This window comes from Pongo abelii, chromosome 7 (assembly GCF_028885655.2).
Source record: "Pongo abelii isolate AG06213 chromosome 7, NHGRI_mPonAbe1-v2.0_pri, whole genome shotgun sequence".
Classification (NCBI taxonomy): Eukaryota; Metazoa; Chordata; class Mammalia; order Primates; family Hominidae; genus Pongo; species Pongo abelii.
This window is the reverse complement of record NC_071992.2, coordinates 35,251,626-35,274,577: the sequence shown is the minus strand read 5'-3', so window position 1 is coordinate 35,274,577 and position 22,952 is coordinate 35,251,626. Positions and strand designations below refer to the sequence as shown.

The window sequence follows — 22,952 nt, the reverse complement described above, 5'->3', positions numbered from 1 at the left end:
TCCTGACCTCAGGTGATCTGCCTGTCTCAGCCTCCCAAAGTGCTGGGATTACAGGTGTGAGCCACCACGTCTGGCCTTATCTAAATTTTCCGAAGGCCAACAACTTTTCTTAAATATTTACATGCTTACTTTATTATATGAATTTTAGATCAAACATAAACCTAAACAGTATGTCAAATTATCTTTAGGTATTGTATGTATACCATATGGGGCTCTCAGATACTACTAACTCTGTATATGGTAGACAGATTTAAAATATTCAAAATATATTTTTTAAGATTTTAAGAATTATGAAAATTTAAATTCTTCTTTCTTGTTTTGTATAACTGTTCAACTCATAAAATCACTTATTTTATGCTGGCTGTCTTGGTCCGCAACACGAACACTAAATATTACATCATTCTTCCCAGAGAATGCATCCTGATTTCTGATGGCTTCCTGTATGATCTAATTTATAGGGCCATAAGCAAAAAATTAAATACACACACACACACACACACACACACACCCATGTGAAAACATGAGAGAGTAGAGACCACATTAATTGCCCATGCTATACCAATTATTTATTCTCAAAATATATCAAGGTAGAAAACAGAATTTCTGAGGGTGATGATGTGCTTGGGCTAGGTTTCAAGATCATTTCAAGGCTTCAAGATTATATTCACAGAAAACTGAAATATGCAAACCCTAACTGCTTCTGTACCTCACAAAAACCCTATTGAGATAATTATTGGGAACTGGAAGAGAGGGTATGCTGGCATTGGTAAATAGCTTTTTTAAAAAAAATTTTTTTTTTGAGATGGACTCTCGCTCTGTCGCCCAGGCTGGAGTGCAGTGGCGCGATCTCGGCTCACTGTAAGCTCCGCCTCCCGGGTTCACGCCATTCTCCTGCCTCAGCTTCTCGAGTAGCTGGGACTAGAAGCGCCCGCCACCATGCCCAGCTAATTTTTTGTATTTTTAGTAGAGACGGGGTTTCACCATGTTAGCCAGGATGGTCTTGATCTCCCAACCTTATGATCCTCCCACCTCGGCCTCCCAAAGTGCTGGGATTACAGGCGTGAGTCACCGCGCCCAGTGGGTAAGTAGCTTTAAAGAAGATGTGGGAGATCATTCCTGCAGTTCTAACAGAAACAGCTAACTGAATATGGCATTTCAGAATGCCCAAAGGTGGTGTGATTGAATGTTCTTCTCTCTGGACTCATTGAGGAAATTAGAGTAGGTTTTTCTCCAGCGTGCTCTGATTCCTCCCAGAGAGGTCAGTGAAGATGATTAGGAGGCTTTGCTTGCATTTTAATGAAGTAGTTCCAATTCCAAAATGCTAATGTGCTTATTATTGAAAAGCAGAATAAAACATTCTATGAAAGTAAATGAAAAGGTATTAGACCACTTATTTATTTATTTATTTATTTTTTTTGAGATGGAGCCTTGCTCTGTTGCCCAGGCTGGAGTGCAGAGGCTCGATCTCAGCTCACTGCAACCTCTGCTTCCTAGGCTCAAGCGATTCTTGTGCCTCAGCCTCCCGAGCAGCTGGGATTACAGGCGCATGCCACCACAGCCGGCTAATTTTTGTATTTTCAGTAGAGACAGAGTTTCTGCCATGTTGACCAGGCTGGTCTCGAACTCCTGACCTCAGGTGATCCACCCGTCTCGGCCTCCCAAAGCTCTGGGATTACAGGCATGAGCCATGGCACCCAGCCACCAGTTTTCATTTGCACTTATTTTACGGGAATTGTTCTATATGGCACAATATAAAGTAAGCTACTTAAGTATGTTTCATATTTTTTTCCCCTCTTTCAGCCAAAGCAATTCTCCTGCCTCAGCCTCCTGAGAAGCTGGGATTACAGGCATCTGCCACCATGCCCAGCTAATTTTTTTTTTGTATTTTTAGTAGAGATGGGTTTTCACCATGTTGGCCAGGCTGGTCTCAAACTCCTGAACTCAGGTGGTCCACCCACCTTGGCCTCCCAAAGTGCTGGGATTACAGGTGTGAGCCACTGCACCCAGCCTTCCCTCACTCTTGGCCAGTGATTTGACTATTCTGGGCTGCTTGCCTGATAGGGTGACTCAGACCCTCTTCCCTTAGGAGCCTGTGGTTGCCTTGCCCCTCTGAGACTGTGATCATGGCAGTTACACTTTCCCCTATTCATCATGGGGCATGGACAAGGCCCCGTCCTGGACAGACCCTGTTTGCTTCCACTGTGTAGCGGGAATGTCATCTCCTCGTGAGTCCATTACCACGACCAGTACAATAATTTCTTCATTTTCCTGCTTGCACAATGAATTCAAAGTGACCAGGTAGCAGTTACAGTTCTGTAGATTCAAGTTCAGTGGGAACCTTCCTGTGCCCCTAGTGGAAAAGAATGCCCCTTCCCCCACCACCCGGGAACCAGGAACCTGGAAAGCCTAGGGTTGCAGGGATGAGAACCACAAAATAAGCAAGTGGGTCACTGGGAATGAGGGTGACATTAGTCAGTTCTACTTCAATGGGTTGGTTCCTGCATCTAGTCTAGGTATTTGGAGCACAGTCCCATGTATGGACTACTGGTGTCTTAAACCCAGAGACTATTGTCGTTGAGCTAAGCTATTTATAGGCTATTCCATAGTTCTTTGAGGCTGGCTTCTGAGTGATGGAGTACCTGGTAAAACCGGTGACTGCTGTGCCCACTGTCACATTGTTGTCACAGTGTCATGTGTCCATTTTGGTACCTCCCTCACCATGCAATGGGTCCCTGAGTCTGAGTTAGTGTTGTACAAGATACCGTGTTGCTGAAGAAGGTATTCTTTTTTTTTTTTTTTTAGGCAGATTCTCACTTTGTCACCCAGGCTGGAGTGCAGTGGCACGAACTTGGCTCACTGCAACCTCTGCCTCCCGGGTTCAAATGATTCTCCTGCGTTAGCCTCCTGAGTAGTTAGGATTACAGGTGCACACCACTATGCCTGGCTAATTTTTTGTATTTTTAGTAGAGATAAAATACAATTTATATTTCACCATGTTGGTCAGGCTGGTCTTGAACACCTGACGTCAGGTGATCCACCCACCTCGGCCTCCCATAGTGCTGGGATTACAGGTGTGAGCCACCATGCCCGGCCTGAAGAAGGCATTCTGTAACCCCTGAGTGATACAGTAGGCAGAGGTATGGGGGACAAGGAAGTTCCCCATGAGTGTATCCAAGGTAGGTGTCAATTTCAGCAAGGACTAATTGCTATTCCTTCTCGAGTAAAAGGATTTTAGCCTGTCACTGGGAGACTAGAGATTAGACATTCTTCTCAAGGAATTGTGCCTTATCAGAAGCTCCAGCATTGATCATTGTTGCTGGTAGGTCAGGTCTTCAACAGTGGCAGTGATAAATTCTGCCTTTGAGTGAGAGCCAAAGCTCTTCTGTTCATGCATAGCCTCCATCATTCCTACAATGTCCTGTTCATGGGTCAGTGGAACCAGTATTGGGGTAACAAAGGGACAGGCCAGCTGAAATCCAATAACTCATAATATCTACCTGCTTGTTGTGAGCTTTCTCTCAGTGGCTGCTTACTGGTGTGCATCAATATCAGATACTGATTGGAGCCATATTGATCCTGTATAAATGCCAGTTTCAGCAAGGCAGCTGCATTTGGAACTACTGTCAGGTTAAGTTCCTGATGTCCCCTATCATCTGCCATGATTTATCTATTTTTTTTTTCAGGGGTCAGAATGGTGAATTAAATGGTGGTGGTGGGGATTATGATGGGGAAAACTCCTTGGTCTTATGGGGCATTGACCTCTACAGTTTTTCCAAGACAATGGTGTTGCTTCAGACTTGCTATCCTGTCTGAGGGGGCAGTTGTTTTTTGAGACAGAGTCTCACTCTGTCACCCAGGCTGGAGTGCAGTGGTGTAATTTCGGCTCACTGCAACCTCTGCCTCTCGGATTCAAGCGATTCGCCTGCCTTAGCCTCCTGAGTAGCTGGGATTACAGGTGTGCACCACCACGCCCAGCTAATTTTTGTATATTTAGTAGAGATGGGAGTTTCAACATGTTGGCCAGGCTGGTCTTGAACTCCTGACTTCAAGTGATCCTCCAACCTCAGCCTCCCAAAGTGCTGGGATTACAGGTATGAGCCACTGCACCTGGCCACTTACCCAGTTCTTGACAGTACACCCTAGCCTTTGCTGCTTTTCTTGGTATATGAGCTATTTCTTCCCAGAGTAGGGCCTCTGTTTCTCACTTAGGTGATGAGTGCTGGTGATAAAGCAGGTGATATTAATTTTAATGGGGCTTTCCCACCAGCAATGGGGCTTTTATTGCCATCAGGTGAATAATGCTCTTTAGCGTCACTCCTGGTACCAACGATCTTAACCTGGCTTCCACAGAAAACAGAAATGGAAACACAGGCATCTGTGCCGTGATTCTGTTAGGGAGTGCAGTCCTAGAGGGTTGGAGGGAGGAGCAGGGAAGGAAGGAGGGCAATTCGAGGATGTTACTGAGCTGAGTGTTAAGTGGGAGTGGTTGGTTCATCCTCAGGACCCTGCCCCTGAGAAGCACATACTGCACTCGGAATCATTACTTCCAGGTAAGGAAGGGGAGAAAATTGATCCATGGGCCCTGCTTTCTCTGTGGTCCAAAATTTGCCCCACTGGTCCTAACTTGCTCCACCTTTTGGGTTGCACGTGTGTGATATGGGTGCTGAGAAGAGTTCCACAGTGACTCCAACAGTTAAATTCTAGAGCAGGAAGTCACATGGAAGGAGGTGAGGTGTACTGTTGGTCAGAGCCCTGTGCAGGTGGGGCAAGGGATAGATGAAGTTGAGAAGTTCAGGAATCTGCTAGAGGGAGGTACTCTTACCCTCGTTCATGCCTACTCTCCCCTAGTCTAATGATCTACTGTTAAGTTTCTTTGGACAATACTCAGCTGCTGCTGGGGTAGGAGAACGTCGGTTTCTTGCTTGTGCACAGTGATGATTTGGGTCTTCAGTTGCCTCCTACAAAACCGGCATCCACTTCCCTTTCAGCCTCTTCTTTATACCCACTGCCAGAGGTTCTGTGCGCCACCAAATTCTGCAGCATCTTGTGCACGCTGCAGTGAACGTTGAGTTGCTTTTCTGCTTTCCCGCTGCTTCTTAGAACTCAGCTTTCTCACATCAACTAAGTCATTTGCCACCCATCTGTTAACTTTGCAACTTCCAAAATTTTTTGTTTTCTTTATCATTTTGTTTTTCTTCAGGAATCTATGCCATAAAAAACAAACAAACAAACAAAAAACAACTTGCTGTCATTTTATGGGATTTCAGGAGGGAATGAAATTAAAAGTGTGTATCTAGTCAACCATTTTTATTTGGAAATCTCCATTTGATTGATTGATTGTTTGAGACAGGGTCTCTATCACCCAGGCTGGAGTACGGTGGTGTGATCTCGGCTCACTGCAACCTCCAGCTCCAGGCTTGAGTGGTCCTCCCACCTCAGACTCCCGAGTAGCTGGGACTGTAGGCGCAGCCACCATGCCTGGCAAATTTTTGTACTTTTTGTAGAGATGGAGTTTTGCCATGTTGCCCAGGCTGGTCTTGAAGTCCTTAGCTCAAGCAATGTGCCCGTCTCAGCCTCCCAAAGTGCTGGGATTGCGTGTGTTAGCCACTGTGCCCAGCCTATTTTATTTATTAAACAAACTAGTTGAAAAAAATTGTATTGAAAGTGCACTCTGATTCGGGCATTATTGTGCTAGATAATGGTAAGCAAGAAAAGACATGGTCCCTTGTCATAGGGCTTACAATTTAGATGAGACATTATTAAAGGAATAAGCTTTGTGCACTGTGAAGGAAAAATTCTCTAAAATGGGAGATCTGGATACTTTTGGTAAAGATTCTACAAGAGTCTTCCAAAAGGCCAACTTAATCGCTGGCAGCCAGCTGTTAGTACTACCGCCACAGTATCAGAATACAGCTGTTACAGAGATTCCATTAACTACCACGCTAAGATGATGAACTCATAACAAACGCTGCATTTAAGTGCACTCTCTTCATTTTAAAGCTTTCTAGCATAAGACATCCTTTGGTACTAAATCACCACCAGAAGTAATAACCCTAAGTCATCAAATGGGCACTTACCAGGAGAGCTTGAACTACCTTACAAGTCCTTTCTTTGAACAAACTTTTATCTACTATCTATGAAGGGTAAGACCTTGCACTTCCTGTATCACCTTTCTTTGAACAAACTTTTATCTACTGTCTACGAAGGGTAAGATCTTATACTTCCTGTATCACAATGTCAGTTGTTCAAAGGTAGATGTACCTTAGGTCAAAATTTTTCTTCCTACAGATTAAACGTGGTTTTAAATAGTTTGGATTTCTTTTTAAGTTAGAATGATAAAGTATAAAAATGGGGGAAGGCTTCTAGGAAAATAGGATTTAGTATGAAAGGACTAAAAGACAAGATAATTTGGTGATTTCCTATCTGTATTTAAACTGAACAAAACAGACAATCTGTCTTAAGGTTAATAGAATTTACTTTTTAACTGGAGTTGCCTGTAGTAATTTTCCATTGCTTTATATATTTATATGTATACATATATAAATTTGATTGATTGAGACAGGGTCTTGCTCTGTTGCCCAGGCTGAAGTGCAGTGGTGTGGTCATGGTTCACTATAGCTTCCACTTCCTGGGCTCAAGTGATCCTTCCATCTCAGTCTCCTGGGTAGCTAAGATTACAGGTGCATGTCACCATGCCTGGTTAATTTTTTAAAGTTTTTCTGTAAAGTTGGAGTCTCACTATGTTGCCCATGCTGGTCTCAAACTCCTGGGGTCAAGCCATCCTCCTGCTTTGGCTCTCCAAAGTGCTGGTTTTACAGGTGTGAGCCACAGTGCCTGGCCTTTTTAAATTTTTTTTGAGACAGGGTCTCATTCTATCACCCAGGCTGGAGCGCAGTGGTGCGATCATAGCTCACTGGAGTCTTGAACTGCTGGACTCAAGCAATCCTCCTGCCTCAGCCTCCTGAGTAGCCAGTACTACAGCATGTGCCACCATGTCTAATTTTTTAACTTTTATTTTTGTAGAGACAGGGTCTTGCTATGTTGCCCAGGCTGGTTTTAAACTTCTGACCTCAAGCAATCCTCCCACCTTGGCCTCCCAAAGTGCTGGGATTATAGGCATGAACCATTGTACCTGGTCACTTTTTGTATTTTAAATTGAAGATGAGAAGGAACAATTCTAAGTGGGAGATTATTAGTTATCTCATGTTTTCTACACCTAAACTATCCATTTTCTTATCGTTTATCTTCTCTTACCTTCTTGAAGTGGTGGTCTTAGAGTCATACAATGTCAGAATTGAAAGTAGCTTAGGAATCACCTAATTCACCATCTCTTTAGCTGCAGAAACCTAGCATTTCCATTTGACTCCTGTTTTATATTACATCTCCCTGCTGAAATTACCCTTATGTTCATGCATATCATGCATATTGTCTCCCTTTTCTACTATGTATATATATATATATATTTTTTTTTTTTAGACAGAGTCTTGCTCTGTTGCCCAGGCTGGAGTACAGTGGTGTGATCTCGGCTCACTGCAACCTCTGCCTCCTGGATTCCAGCAATTATCCTGCCTCAGCATCCTGACTAGCTGGAACTACAGGTGCATGCCACCACGCCTGGCTAATTTTTGTATTTTTAGTAGAGACAGGGTTTCACCATGTTGGCCAGGCTGGCCTAGAACTCCTGACCTCGTGATCCACCTGCCTCAGCCTCCCAAAGTGCTGAGATTACAGGCGTGAGCCACCGTGCCCAGCCTTCTACTATATTCTTTAACATATTAATGGTAATTTAAAGTTCCTTCCTGATAGTTCCAACATCTGAGTCATTTGTGAGTCTGGTTCTGTTGATGGCTTTATCTTTTGATAGTGTTTGTTTTTTGTTTTTTCTCTTTTTATGTGTTTCATGATTTTTTTTTTTTGATTCCTGGACATTATGTACAAAAGCAGAGAGACCGAGATCAATGTTTATGTATGGCAATGGACATGCCTCTTTTCTGTCAAGGCTGTTAATGTGTGTGGGTGGGGGAGAAGGGACGTGTATTACTCCATTTTCCCACTGTTTATAAAGAACCAACCAAGACTGGGTAATTTATAAGGAAAGAGGTTTAATTGACTCACAGTTCTGCGTGGCGAGGGAGGCCTTGGGAAACTTACAATTGTGGCGGAAAGCAAAGTGGGGAAGCAAACACATCTTACCACGACAAAGCAGGAGGGGAGGGAGGGGGAGAGAGAGAGAGAGAGGAAATGCCACACATTTAAACCATCAGATCTCGTGAGAACTCACTATCACGACAACAGCATGGGGGAGATCACCCCCATGATCCAGTCACTTCCCACCAGTTCCCTCCCTTGACACATGGGGATTACAATTCAAGATGACATTTGGGTGGGGACACAAAGCCAAATCACATTAGGGAGGTAGAGTCAGGTTAGTCAAGAGTTGAGCTAGATTTGGATTTTGTGTTGCTATTGTTACCTTTTGTGCTCCTCAGGTTTCAAACGTTTCCAGTAATAATAATTATCCAGTGACTAAGCACTGCTATTGCCTATGTTTAAAGTGGGGCCTGGGGTGTTAAAGAGTTTTTCTCAGTATTTCTCCTCCACCCTCAGCTTTTAGCAATTCCTGCATTGCTATGCCACAGATGAGGTCTATTTCAATATTCTTGCTTCTCCCCACCAGCAAACTCCTGTTACTCATTCCTTAGCAGTAAACTTATGTTGGGAGTAGGGCAGGTTCTTTGTTGCCTTCACAGCCTCAGGCTTAGGCAGGTTCTGGATTCCTGGGTCTCAGGGGTGAAGCTTTTCCAGTGTCCTTGCCTCTTCTCTTGGCAGCCAAGCTCTGCCTCGTATCTGTGGTTAGTTTGGAGGGAGAGTTTATGCCGCTCCCCAGTGGTGTAACTTCTGGTATCATGATAGGATTCTAGGCCCAAAATGGTTTCCATCCTGCCCCCAACCATGAGAAAGAGGAGTTTTGCTTCTCTCTCTCCCCCAGAAGTAATAGATTTTTCCCTTGGATCTGGAAGCAGAAGGGTTTGCTACTGCTCCCCCAGTGGCTTAAGGCCTTTACATTTATGAGGAAAAGGTCTGGGGAGGGTGGAGAGGCTTCCTGAATTCCCCTAGCAGAAGAAGATCATCCACCATGCTGTGCCAAGGAGGGAGACCCTTTACAATCCTGTGCTGCCCCCAGTCTTCCTTCTGAGCATTTGATGGAGGTCCACAGAAAAGAGCTTTTGATGAGTTTGAACTCTTTTTTGTATCTGGGCATCCAAGCTATTCCAGCTGATATGGTTACTCCACTTCTAAGAATTTATTAAAATTTTAACTGATTTCTTGTTACCTGTTTGTATGGTGATCACCTCTCTCTCCTGTGTTCTGCCAAAGGTGAAACAGATTATCCATCTTTCCTCAAAGGGGCTTTGTCACCCTCTGGAACTCAGTTCCCTGATGGGCTCAAGAAGTTATGAATTTGAGGATTATCTGCATTTTCCTCATTGCTAGGAACCACGTTCTCTTTGGAAACAAAGTCTTTTAAAATCATACTTTAGAAACAGCTGGTTTTTCTGCACAAGACCTCAGCTGGAAAGGGATACTGAAACTTAAGTTACTTCTAAAACTGTCATAACTACTTCATCAGACACACTTCCTTTGGGTCATACTGTGAAATATTTCTGGCAGAATGTTAGAGTGAAAAGAGTTCATTTCATAAGATTCTTTTCTCTGTGATGTCACGTTGAGTTGGAACTTTATCCTACCCTTGATGGGCTCCTCTCCTGAGTGGGAAGGCAAGGAAATAGGGTAATATTACTGACTTTCTCATATAAACCATTATGCAAGGTCAGGGTTGGGAAGACCATGGAAGGTTATGTGATCCGTACAATTACCAGCTGACTGGTGACTCGAGTATCATGAACAAGCCATCCATTAATTTGTGCTAGGGCATTTTCAGTGTTGGTGATTTCATTATTTTTAAAGGTAGCTTATTTTATCTTTTGTTTGTTTTGACAAACAAAAGATAAAATGTTTCCAGAACATTTGGTTCTTTGTATTGAACTGAAACTTCCCCTTTTATAGTCAATTCTTTTTTTTTTTTTTTTGAGACAGAGTCTTGCACTGTTGCCTGGGCTGGAATGCAATGGTGTGATCTCAGCTTACTGCAACCTTAGCCTCCTGAGTAGCTGGGATTACAGGCATATGCCACCATGCCCAGCTTATTTGTTATATTTTCAGCAGAGATGGGGTTTCACTATGTTGGTCAGGCTGGTCTCGAACTCTTGACCTCATGATCCACCCGCCTCGGCCTAATTGCTGAGATTACAGGTGTGAGCCACCGTGCCCAGCCTTTATAGTCAATTCTTAGCTACCTGCTCTGATTCCTCAGTTTGGCAGGATACAGTCTGGCATCTGTACTACCAGCCAATAGAGGTGAACAGTGGCCTCTCAAAAGTTGAAAGTTGTTTTGCATCTCCTTACTTGATTTTGTTCTGCTCTTGCTTCAAATCCAGTCTCTATCCAACCATGAACTCTGGCTAATGTAATCACAATTTTGAGCTTACCTTTGGTCCTTTGAACTTGATATTCATAGATTTCCCAGATTTTAAGTCTTAACATTCCTAATGGTTTGCAATTTCAATTTGCACTCTGGTTCTCTGTGCTTGGTAAAGAATCCCTGCTCAAGTTCTAGGCCCTTGGAAGTCAGACTTCATGATAATCCATCAGTGGTTCCCAAGAGAAAGGAGGACTTGACAATCTCTATCCTTCACATTTTACCAAACAAGTTAATTCACACTTCCACTTATATAGTCCCTTCACTTGAAGGGACTTCTTTGCTTGAAGACAAACTCTGTTCACTCAAAGTCATCACCTCTTCACACTAAATACTCCTAGTATCTCCTCATATATTTCCTATGGGAGTTTTAAAGAAAAGAAAATATGTTGAGCCAATCATAACTAGCACCCACATTTTTATATTTCCAGCTGGTTTTTCTGCTATGCTTTCTAAATTTGGAATGGAGGAAGATTGTAATAATTATAAACCTGACACATAATGGACTGTCTTCCCATTAAGACAGTTTTTTTTAAGAAAAATATATACATGCATATAGGTTGAAGAATCAAATATTTCTACAAAGTTAATTAACAAAAACAGCAGTCTTCCACTTCTTTTCCCTTTTCTGTCCTTCCCAGAAGCAACCACAATATTTAGCTAATTATTTAATTATTTTGGTATTTACCCAATGTTTCTTTTTCTTTTCCTGTTTTTTTTTTTTTTTTTTTTTTTTTTTTTTTGAGATGGAGTCTGACTCTGTCACCCAGGCTGGTGTGCAGTGGCATGATCTTGGCTCACTGTAACCTCTGTCTCCTGGGTTCAAGCGATTCTCCTGCCTCATCCTACTGAGTAGCTGGGATTACAGGCACGCGCCACCACACCCGGCTAATTTTTGTATTTTTGGTAGAGACAGGGTTTCACCATGTTGGCCAGGCTGGTCTCTAACTCCTGACCTCTAGTGATCCACCTGCTTTGGCCTCTGAAAGTGCTGGGATTACAGGAGTGAGCCACCACACCTGGCCTATTTACTCTATGTTTCTAAGTAACACATTTACATACTATTTTTTTTTATATTTAGTGTTTGAATATAACTGTGTGACTGTTATTAAAAATAAACCATGTAGTACACTATCATTTCCCCCTTATATATACAGTTTTTTGTTTCTTTCCCAGGTAATAATTGCCTTCTTATTTGATTATTTTTCCATGTACCTGTCAGTCATTCAGTCTTTGTTGATTGTTTAACTCTCCTCTGAAGATGTTGAGATATGGCAGGCGTCCAGCTCTCTTGATCTTGTGGAAGGGATCTCTCCTGGAGCCTCCGACCCACTCCCATCTGTGCTCATTGTCCTTTACCTTAGTGTGGAGCAGCAACCTGAGATGTCACTTCCCCAGCAGTCTTCTCTTTTTTTCCCTTCCGTTGACATCTGTTTCCTGCATGCTATGTCTCCTGTTTTCTTAGTTTATTCTCTTGTTTTGGTTGATCATACTCTCTAGTCGCTTCCTGAGAAGAGGTACATGCGAGAATGTGTGAAAATGTCTTCATTTCAGCTGAGCACAGTGGCTCGCGCCTGTACTCCCAGTACTTTGGGAGGCTGAGGCAGGTGGATCACCTGAGGTCAGGATTTCGAGACCAGCCTGACCAACATGGTGAAACCCCGTCTCTACTAAAAATAAAAAAAAAAATTAGCTGGACATAGTGGCAGACACCTGTAATCTCAGCTACTTGGGAGGCTGAGGCAGGAGAATCACTAGAACCCAGGAGGTGGAGGTTGCAGTGAGCTGAGATCATGCCACTGCACTCCAGCCTGGGGGACAGAGCGAGATTCCGTGTCAAAAAAAAAAAAAGAAAGAAAAGAAAATGTCTTCATTCTACCCTAAATTTAAGCAATAGGTTAGCTGACTGTAAACCACTAAAATGGACATTCATTTTTCTCAGAATTTTAAAGGCATTTTGCCATTGTCTTTTACTAAAAAAACTTTTAATTTTGTTTACAGAACATTTTAAAGATAGTTCAGAGTTCTGTATGCCTTTTCCCTGGCTTCCCCTCATGCTATCGTTTTACGTAACTGTGGTACATTTGTCACCAATAAAAAATTCATATTGGCACATTACTGCTTGCTAAACTGCAGAGTCTAGTCATACTTCTCTTTAGTCATATTTGGCCATATTTCTGTAACATCCTCTGTCTGCGCTAGGATCAAATCTGGGATACCAGGCTGTAATTAAGCCATCACGTTTCATTAGCCTCCTCCAATCTGTGACGGTTGCTGAAGCTTTTTCTTATTTTTAATAACTTTTGAAGAGTACTGGTCAGTATTTTGTAGAATGTCCCTTCATACGGTTTGTCTCTAATGTCTTCTCATGTTAACACTTGGGTTATGGATTTTGGGGAATAATACCACAGAGGTAAACGTGTTCTCATTGCATCCTATTAGGGCAGCTGTTCCCAACCTTTTTGGCACCAGAGACCTATTTTGTGGAAGACAATTTTTCCACAGACCGGTAGGTGGGTGGGGGATTAGATGCTTATAAGGAGTGAGCAAGCTGGATTCCTCGCATGTGCAGTTCACAATAAGGTTCACCCTTTTAGGAGAATCTAATGTCACTGATGATCTGACAGGAGGCAGAGCTCAGGCGGCAGTGCTCACATGCGTGCTGCTCACCTCCTGCTCTGCAGCCTGGTTCCTAACAGGCCACGGAACAGTACTGGTTCATGACCTGGGAGGTGAGGACCCCTGTATCAGGGGATGCATTATACCAACATAACGTATAACTGGTAATGTTAACTTTGATTGCTTGATTCAGGTGGTATGTGCTAGGTTTTCCCACTGTGAAGTTGCTAATTTTCCTATTCTTCTATGTTTTGTTACTCTTCTGCCCTCTTCCATTCTCCCAATTCTTACAGGTTAATGCCTTTCAAGAACAGTCGTTTTACTCTCATTTTAATGGTGTTTCTGGAGGAAATGAAATTGGATATGTGTGTTCACTCTGTTATCCTGGAGTTTTTCTGTCTCCCCTCTTTCTCTTTTACTTCTTTTTTTCTTTTCTCCCTTTCTCCCTTCTAAATTATTGGAAGGTCAAATCCTGAACATGTAGGCCATTTTAAAGACTTGGACTTGAACTTGGAATGAGAAGGGCTGCTGAGTGTAGCCTGCAGAGGATCAGAAGTGGAATCAAGGGGTTAGTTAGGAGACCATGGAAATAAGCCACGACTGAGCGTGGACCAAGCTCATGGTGGCATTTTGAAGCTGGGAGGTATTATGCAAAGGTCAGGTATCATTATTGTTGGGTGGAAACATCTTAGTACTGGGGACAGTTGAGTGCAGTGCAGTGGGAATATATTAAAAACTAGGGATTAGTTGTCACATGTGACAACATAGATAGATGTAAAAACAATGCTTGGTGAAAAAGTAGCAAACAAATGAGATATATGATAGCATATAAGTATATTAAAAATAAATGCCCAGAGATTGAGAACACATTTTGCAATGAGTATTCGAATACACTTTCATGCAAATACAAAGAACTGTGTTAAACATCTTAAAATATGTGCCTATGGGGAGGAGAATAGGGGTGGGATAACAGGGGGAAAAGGAATAAACAAATCAACAGATAAATAACCAGAGGGAGGGGAAGGCTTTAGAATCTAAAGAGAACTATATTCGATCTTAAGTATATACTGTTTGGGGCAATTTATGTAACTTTTTTGTGGTTTAGTTTCCACTCCTGTAAAATGGGGTAGTAGCACCTATTTAATATGCTTACTGTAAGAATTAAGTAAGGCAATATGTGAGATGCTTTCTTTCCCCTTTAACTCCATGGGGTAAAGCTGTTGCTTTAAGGAAAGTCTGTGCTGTGTTCCATTTTTGTGAGATGGGAACACGGGAATTGTGCTTTGTTATCATATGTTTCTAATTCATTTCTCTCTTCTCTTCCTGCAGGGCTTACCACCCAAAAGATGGGAGGCAGAAGATACCCACCTGAGTTGTCCAGAGCCCACGGTGTTTGCTTTCTCACCACTCCGGGCTCCGCCTTTGAGCTCTTTGCGAGAGATGTGGATATCCAGCTTTGAACAATCCAAGAAAGAAGCCCAGGCACTAAGGTGGCTGGTTGATAGGAATCAAAACTTTTCATCTCAAGAGTTTTGGGGCCTAGTATTCAAGGACTGATTTCAAAAATGATCAGAATGAAACAGACTAGAGCCTTCTTGAGGTTTATTTTCTAGGTTGCCTTAATATTTGAACGTAATAGCTGTTCTGTTGATTATTCATCAGGATAATAATTAGTTGCTGCAGTACTCATAATGAGCCCTTTCAAAGAATAGATGCAAATTACACTTAGGGGTTGCCTCTATATTTTTTATACTAAAAAAGGAAATATTTCTTATGGACACTGGTTATCTTCCATGTCCATGTCTGTGGACCCACATACTTACTGCCTTTTGTGGAAATTCACCTAGAGTGAGTACTTTCCTTGTGCAATGGAGGGAGATGATCTAGATGTAGATTCTTGATACTCACCTCACTCTCAACAGCTTATTGGTATTTGGCAAACCTGGTGTCCTGCAGCCGAGCATGAGGATGAAATACATTAGAACTTGGCAATGAGAGATCCCGTCTGTTGGTTCCAGGGATGTAAGTGAGTAATAAAAGCTGTTTCAAGTTTATCCGCTATCCCCTCTTTAAGTGAAAAGAATTTATGTGTGTCTACCTTCTTCTCCATGCCCTGAGCCACCTCTCTCACTTTCTTTAGTTATGCCTTGCCCTATCGCCTCCCATTTTCCCTTCAAAGTAGAATGTCTTGTAAAGACACAGTAACTCCTGTGTGTTTTGATTAGTGAGATGTTACCACTTATCCCTTCTGCTGCGCAGAATAATATTAAGAATTGCTATGATTATGATTCAGGCTGGACAGCCTGGACATTTTGAGTAGTGTGAGAGTAGAAGTGAATACCCCCAGGAACTCCAATTGTGCTGAAGCTGATTTGTCTGTTCGTAGGATGATGTGCAGCCTGTCATGGTGGCAGCTACAGACATTCAGTTTGTGAGCATTTCCTGTCATTTCGGATCCTGCTATAGGGAAGGTTCAGCTGTCCTGTCTGGGGCATCTACTGGAGCATCTCAGAAGACAAGGAGGAAAACACTGGCTCACGTTTTCTTTCCATGTGAGGGAGGGGAGGCTTCTAGATGATACTAAAAGCCTGTTGCCACTGTTGTGTCATGGTTTCCATTCTTCATCATGGAAAGCCACAAGCCTCAGAAGGCAGCCAGAAGACAGGAAGAGTCTGTGATGCTCATGTCTGTGTCATGGCATGAGGGAGAGTTGATGAGTGCTTCCTTAGCATCAGCTCCCATTGTATTGAAGGCTGTGCCCTTGGTGTGCTTAGCTGTGAGCAGTGTCTTCATTAGGAAGCTCTGGCTGGGCTTTGTCAGCCAGCATGTGAGAAAGGAGAACCAAAACCAGTACCTCCTTATAGAAGCCAGAAGGATCACATTGGGTGAGAGAAGGTGTCTATAACTGGGTTCTTCCCAATCCCAGCTCTTTCATTAACTAAATATGATCTTGGACATATCTCTTAACCTCCATGGGCCTTAGTTTTTGCATCCAAAAAGAAGTGATTGGGCTGGCTTTGGGAGGTTTTTTCTTTTTTTTTCCCCTGTGTAACATTCTTAATTGTTCATCAACATTTAAGAAATTTAATTTTGTTGATGTTTTTACTAAAGAGGGTAACAAACTATTTTGGAACCACTGTATATTATTCAAGGGAAGCACGCTGTTTGGATGAAGGAGCATACTTAATGGGTAGTATTGAGGATGAAAGGGAATTTCTCGCTCTGCCATTGTATTTGATAATATTAAAGAAATAAAGACTGGAAAGGGGGATTCCTTGTTAAAGGTCAGATTTTAAATTGCGTATAAAATGAAGTGAGTTGTGTTTTTTTGAACCCTCAAAAGAAAGCCTGAGAGGTGATTTATGCCTCTGGCAAGATATTATCATGATAACTTCAGTTCTTCCCCATAAATGCCTTAAGCAAATACCCAGTGCTTATGTGCTGTGTGTATGTCTTAAACCTTAACTTTTCATGAAATCTCGTTCCATCTTAGTTCTTCATCAAGTCCATAGATAAAATCCTCTCTAAGCATTTCTGAAGTATTTATCCCTGAACAAGTTTAGTGAAATAAAATCATTAATCTGTGTTGATCCCATTTTGCCATACCTTTCCCTTTACCTCACTGTCTCCGTTTGTGAAATATTTTAAGAAAGGAACCTCCCTCACAGGACTGTTGTGAGGAATGCCTCATGGCTGTGAAGGAGTTTGTACAATGCAACATTTTGCTTGGTCCTTCAGTACATTTTACTTGGATTGTTTTCAAGAACTTCATATTTTTTTGAGACGAAGTCGTGCTGTATCACATAGGCTGGAGTGCAGTGGTGCGATCTCAGTTCACTGCAACCTCCACCTCCTGGGTTCAAGTGATTCTCCTGCCTCAGCCTCCCAAGTAGCTGGGATTACAGGCGCCTGCCACCGGGCCCGGCCAATTTTTGTATTTTTTTTTTTTTTTTTTTTTTTTTTTTAGTAGAGATGGGGTTTCAGCATATTGGCTAGGCTGGTCTTGAACTCCTGCCCTTAAGTGACCCACCCACCTCGGCCTCCCAAAGTGCTGGGGTTATAGGCATGAGCCACTGTGCCTGGCCATTCAAAGACTAATTTTTTAAAGCAATATGACAAAATGGTCAGAAGCCTTTTCAGAAATGTTGGAGAAAATGATCACTAATGCTAGTTAATAGTCTTCACCTAAAAATGACTGCAACTTTGACCCTTGATCATATAGCAAATATATTTTGGAAGCTGAATGCTGACTGGCTTCTTTGTTGCTGTTAAGGACTAGATTCTAGTAACCAGAATATCAGTTGGGGTCATTATCATTGTTAGTAACAGATTGGAAACATATAGTGTTCTATGCATTACTCAGAAATAAAAGACATAAGCAAAAATAAACATCATTCCTTTGGCCACACATTGTATATTACACGTAGAAGAACCTGCTCAATATCTATAAAAGACTGTATGAATCCAAGCACAGTGCCGACCTGCCCAGTAAAATGCCCAGTAAAATGTGCATTAAAAAAGTCATTGATAGGACATAAGTCCTGCTAAAGATGACAATTCATTAGGAGCTCAGGCTGCTATAACAGAATACAATAGACTGAGTGGCTTATAAGCAACAGAAGTTTATTGCTCATAGTTCTGGAGGCTGGGAAGTACAAGATCAAGGTGCTAGCAGATTTATTGTCTGGGAGAGCCCACTTCCTGGTTCATAGATGGCTATCTTCTTGCTGTGTGGCAGAAGGGGTGACAGAGCTCTCGGAAGTCTCCACCATTATGACCTCACTCTCCAAAGTCTCCTCCTCCTAATGCCATCACATTGGGGGTTAGAATTTTGACATGAATGTTGGGGAAACACAGAATTCAGTCTGTAGCATCAGTATAGAGTTAATTTTCAGTGAATTATGTTGATTACCCTTAAAGCAAGAGTACAACTTTGGATAAGTGACATATATCTTCCTTGGAATCTTCAAAGTATACCATTTAGAAATTAATAGACCAAGAATAGTGATGGTTAGTTTGTTTCAAGTAATTTTGCAATCCTGAATGTTTTACAAATAATTTTCTTTAGGAAATTTCTTTCAATTTTTATTGTTAATGGTAATATCTTTACTGTGTAATTCTAATATCAGCATATATCTTGTTATCTTTGATTACAGACATAAAAATGCCTGAAAAACTCAAAGGGGATATGGAATGATGACTCTAAGAAATATCTAGTTTTAGTTGCTACTCTGCAACATACTGTCTTTATTATCTTGGTCAAGTTATTTGGCCTTTCTAAGATTCAGTTTGCTTATCTGTAAAATGGATGTTATAATATCCAACCTCCTTGTGAGGTTATTGTGATGATTAAATAAGCTAGTGTTCAGTTAGCTCAACAGATGCTTGTTGTAGTGATTACAGCTATCTGTGGTCATTACCGTTTTGTGTTTGAAGAGCTTGATTGAGATTTGTCCAGAAAAAGGGAATCATTGATGATAGTACCTGGGGTGGTACACATTTATTGTGTTACAAAATAGGCATTGTACTAGGTGCCATTGCTGATAGGAATAAGACACAGGACAGAGAGGTGTGAAGGGTTTTGAGGAGGGCTTTTTGATATTTTGATGGTATTAAAACCAAGGACTGAGGAATGCTTAAATTATTCTCTGACTCTTCCCACCCTCCGTGGGATTTCTGGTGGAGTTTTGCACAAAGCTCTCAATAGGATAATGAGACTCAAATAGCCTCTTTATAGTAGCTTTGCAAACCACATAAATGCAGTACACTGATTTCTTGTATAAGCTGGATCTGAGCATATTATTTAGATTTGAAGTGTAACTAGGAGAGGATCTTTTACTGCTTTTCCATTTCCCAATTCTGAATCTTGGGACTAGTCTATTCAATGTGCTTACAATAAGAAAGAGGAGAGAAAATTGCCTAGGTCTGTAGGTCTTGACCCTGCTTGCTCATACTGAAGATCAACTGAAGAAGGAGAAGAAGAGGAACCTGAGCAGCCTTTCTCCTAGGAGACAAGCCCTCTCTTGCTCTCCATGTGATATGGATGCAAGAATATGGAGTACAATGCATGGGAGCTTACTTTTAAGTCATATTAACCTTTCTCACTAGTAAAATGTGGCCTCATCAATATCCTGGAATTCAACCAATTAATTTAGCAACACCATTGGTGCTGGTAGTAGGCCCAATTAAGGAGATCGGCAAAGGGCAGAGGTGTTTGAGGAGAAGCGACTCTTTAGGATTATTGTCCTCTTGAGTCATTGGGCTTAACAGCCAAGGCTCTGGTCAGTCAGAGGTGTGGCTGTATCCCAAAGAGGATATGACCAGTCATGACCAGCAGAGACTTTCTTTTATCTTCCTGAGGCTTCTTCTCTGCTATATACCCTTGCCCCTTTGTATCCTCCTGGAACAGTGACACGAGCAGTTAAATTACTGTCTCTAAGCCTCTGAAATGAGTCAGAACTGGAATTGATTAATGCCTCCAAGGGCATTTTGAGCATTAGGTCAAAAATTTATTGTTCATTTTATTTCCCATACAAACCGTAACCACATCATCCAACCCAGTTTACCAGAGAAGATGATTCAACTAGCCCAAATAGGCCATTATGAATATTTGAAATTTTATGCTTCTAAATTAAAAAAAAAACTGATTATGAAAGTAATTATATTTAAAAACCATTACTGTAGATAGGGGGTAATATTAATACTTTTGGGTCAGGATATTATCCCAAGAGCTTTTGGAATGAATGTAACGTAAGTTGCTTCTTATATAAACGGAGTAAATTCATCTCATGAGTCTGCTCATGGGGGAAAAAAAAAGCCAGTTTTACCTAAGAATGCCCTCAGTGAAGCAATAAAAATATGAATTTTATTAAATCTTGACCTTTAAGTGCATGTCTTTTATTTATTTATTTACTTACTTATTTATTTATTTATTTATTTACCAAGACCAGCTCGGTTGGGGAGACCTAACCCAGCGGCGCTAGAGGAATTAAAGACACACACACAGAAATATAGAGGTGTGAAGTGGGAAATCAGGGGTCTCACAGCCGTCAGAGCTGAAAGCCCCGAACAGAGATTTACCCATGTATTTATTAATAGCAAGCCAGTCATTAGCATTGTTTCTATAGATATTAAATTAACTAAAAGTATCCCTTATGGGAAATGAAGGGATGGGCCGAATTAAAGAAATAGGTTAGGGTAGTTAACTGCAGCAGGAGCATGTCCTTAAGGCACAGATCGCTCATGCTATTGTTTGTGGCTTAAGAATGGCTTTAAGCGGTTTTCTGCCCTGGGCAGGCCAGGTGTTACTTGCCCTCATTCCGGTAAGCCCACCACCTTCCAGCGTGGGCGTCGTGGCCATCACAAACATGTCACAGTGCTGCAGAGATTTTGTTTATGGCCAGTTTTGGGGGACTTGTTCCCAACATTTATTTATCTATCTATCTATTTATTTATTTATTTTTATTTTTTGGTAGAGACAGGGTTTCTCCTTGTTGGCCAGGCTGGTCTCAACCTCCTGACCTCAGGTGATCCACCCACCTTGGCCTCCCAAAGTACTAGGATTACAGGCAGGAGCCACCATGCTCGGCCAGTACATGTCTTTTTAATATTCTGTGTGACAAAAATAAGAGTAAAACACTTGTGCTACACATCATAGTGTAACAGGAGTTTCACAGTGCTTGTGTGATTGAGTTGTGAGCTGAACTCGCTGCTTTTCCCATGGAATACTATTTTTAAAATCTGACAAACTATGCTTACTCGGTCTTGTGTTTTTGTCAATAATTTTCATGAAAACAAAGTGAGCCTGTCACTTTCAGAGACAGAATTTGTTGCCAATGATAAAAATCTCAGCTTGCAAGTGAAAAGTGAAATTTTGGAAAATGAATATCCACCACATTGAGCTTGACAACTTCGCAATACTTAAAAGACTTTCCTGAGGAGATTGGTGGTAATATTAACAAATGTTACTGTTGACACTGAATAAATGCAGAAATAATGACGTGGAATAATGTTTTTAGTTTGTTTATCATTTGTTTTTATAATTCTGAAGAAGGAAGTGTTAAGTACCGGAGACAGCAATTTTTACAAGTTAAATACTTTTTTTTTTAGTTGAAAAGTTCTATAAGTGAAGTTTTTAAAATATACTTTGAGTTCTAGGGTACATGTACATGATGTGCAGGTTTGATACATAGGTATACATGTGCCATGTTGGTTTGCTGCACCCATCAACTCATCATTTACACTAGATATTTCTCCTAATGCTATCCCTCCCACAGCCTCCCATCCCCCACAGGCCCTGGTGTGTGATGTTCCCCGCCCTGTGTCTAAGTGATCTCATTGTTCAATTCTCACCTATGGGTGAGAACATGCGGTGTTTGGTTTTCTGTCCTTGTGATAGTTGCTGAGAATGATGGTTTCCAGCTTTGTCCATGTCCCTGCAAAGGACATAGACTCATCCTTTTTTATGGCTGCATAGCATTCCATGGTGTATATGTGCCACAGTTTCTTAATCCGTCTATCATTGAGGGACATTTGGGTTGGTTCCAAGTCTTTGCTATTGTGAATAGTGCCACAATAAACATACATGTGCATGTGTCTTTATAGTAGCATGATTTATAATCCTTTGGGTATATATGCAGTAACGGGATGGCTGGGTCAAATGGCAATTCTAGTTCTAGATCCTTGAGGAATTGCCACACTGTCTTCCACAATGGTTGAACTAATTTACACTCCCACCAACAGTGTAAAAGCATTCCTATTTCTCCACATCCTCTCTAGCATCTGTTGTTTCCTGACTTTTTAATGATCGCCATTCTAACTAGCATGAGATGGTATCTCATTGTGGTTTTCATTTGCATTTCTCTGATGACCAGTGATGATGAGCATTTCTTCATGTGTCTGTTGGCTGCATAGATGTCTTCTATTGAGAAGCGTCTGTTCATATCCTTTGTCCACATTTGATGGGGTTGTTTTTTTCTTGTAAATTTGTTTGAGTTCTTTATAGATTCTGGATATTCGCCCTTTGTCAGAAGGGTAGATTGCAAAAATTTTCTCCCATTCTGTAGGTTGCCTGTTCACTCTGATGGTAGTTTCTTTTGCCATGCAGAAGCTCTTTAGTTTAATTAGATTCCATTTGTCTATTTTGGCTTTTGTTGCCATTGCTTTTAGTGTTTTAGTCATGAAGTCCTTGCCCATGCGTATGTCCTGAATGGTATTGCTTAGGTTTTTTTCTAGGGTTTTTATGATTTTAGGTCTAACATTTAAGTCTTCAATCCATCTTGAATTAATTTTTGTATAAGATGTAAGGAAGGGATCCAGTTTCAGCTTTCTACATATAGCTAGCCAGTTTTCCCAGCACCATTTATTAAATAGGAAATCCTTTCCTCATTGCTTGTTTTTGTCAGGTTTGTCAAAGATCAGATGATTGTAGATGTGTGGTGTTATTTCTGAGGCCTCTGTTTTGTTCCATTGGTCTATAGATCTGTTTTGGTACCAGTACCATGCTGTTTTGGTTACTATAGCCTTGTAGTATAGTTTGAAGTCGGGTGGCGTGATGCCTCCAGCTTTGTTCTTTTGGCTTAGGATTGTCTTGGCAGTGCGGGCTCTTTTTGGTTCCATGTGAACTTTAAAGTAGTTTTTTCCAATTCTGTGAAGAAAGTCATTGGTAGCTTGATGGGGATGGCATTGAATCTATAAATTACTTTGGGCGGCCATTTTCACGATATTGATTCTTCCTATCCATGAGCATGGAATATTCTTCCATTTGTTTGTGTCCTCTTTTATTTCGTTGAGC

The 22,952-nt window shown here is 41.5% G+C and overlaps 1 protein-coding gene and 1 long non-coding RNA gene across 11 annotated transcripts in view; one reads left to right on the top strand and one right to left on the bottom strand.

Moving 5' to 3' along the window:
- Positions 1 to 16,749, top strand: part of FUT10 (fucosyltransferase 10) — a 100,223-nt gene extending 83,474 nt beyond the window's left edge. For 3 of the 10 annotated variants that reach the window (XM_063726605.1, XM_054561417.2, XM_063726606.1), the window contains one exon: positions 14,489 to 16,749. In XM_063726605.1, coding sequence (XP_063582675.1) covers positions 14,489 to 14,716 — 228 coding nt within the window. In that variant the 3' untranslated portion in view covers positions 14,717 to 16,749. The remainder of the gene's footprint in view (positions 1 to 14,488) is intronic. The other 7 variants (XM_063726604.1, XM_054561415.2, XM_063726603.1 and 4 more) reach the window with 5 other exon arrangements.
- LOC129060951 (uncharacterized) lies at positions 3,624 to 9,767 on the bottom strand. The gene is made up of 2 exons (XR_008527859.1): positions 9,335 to 9,767; positions 3,624 to 5,204 (listed from the first exon to the last, which is right to left on the bottom strand). It is a non-coding gene; the product is annotated as an uncharacterized LOC129060951 (long non-coding RNA).
- Positions 16,750 to 22,952: the final 6,203 nt, after the last annotated feature.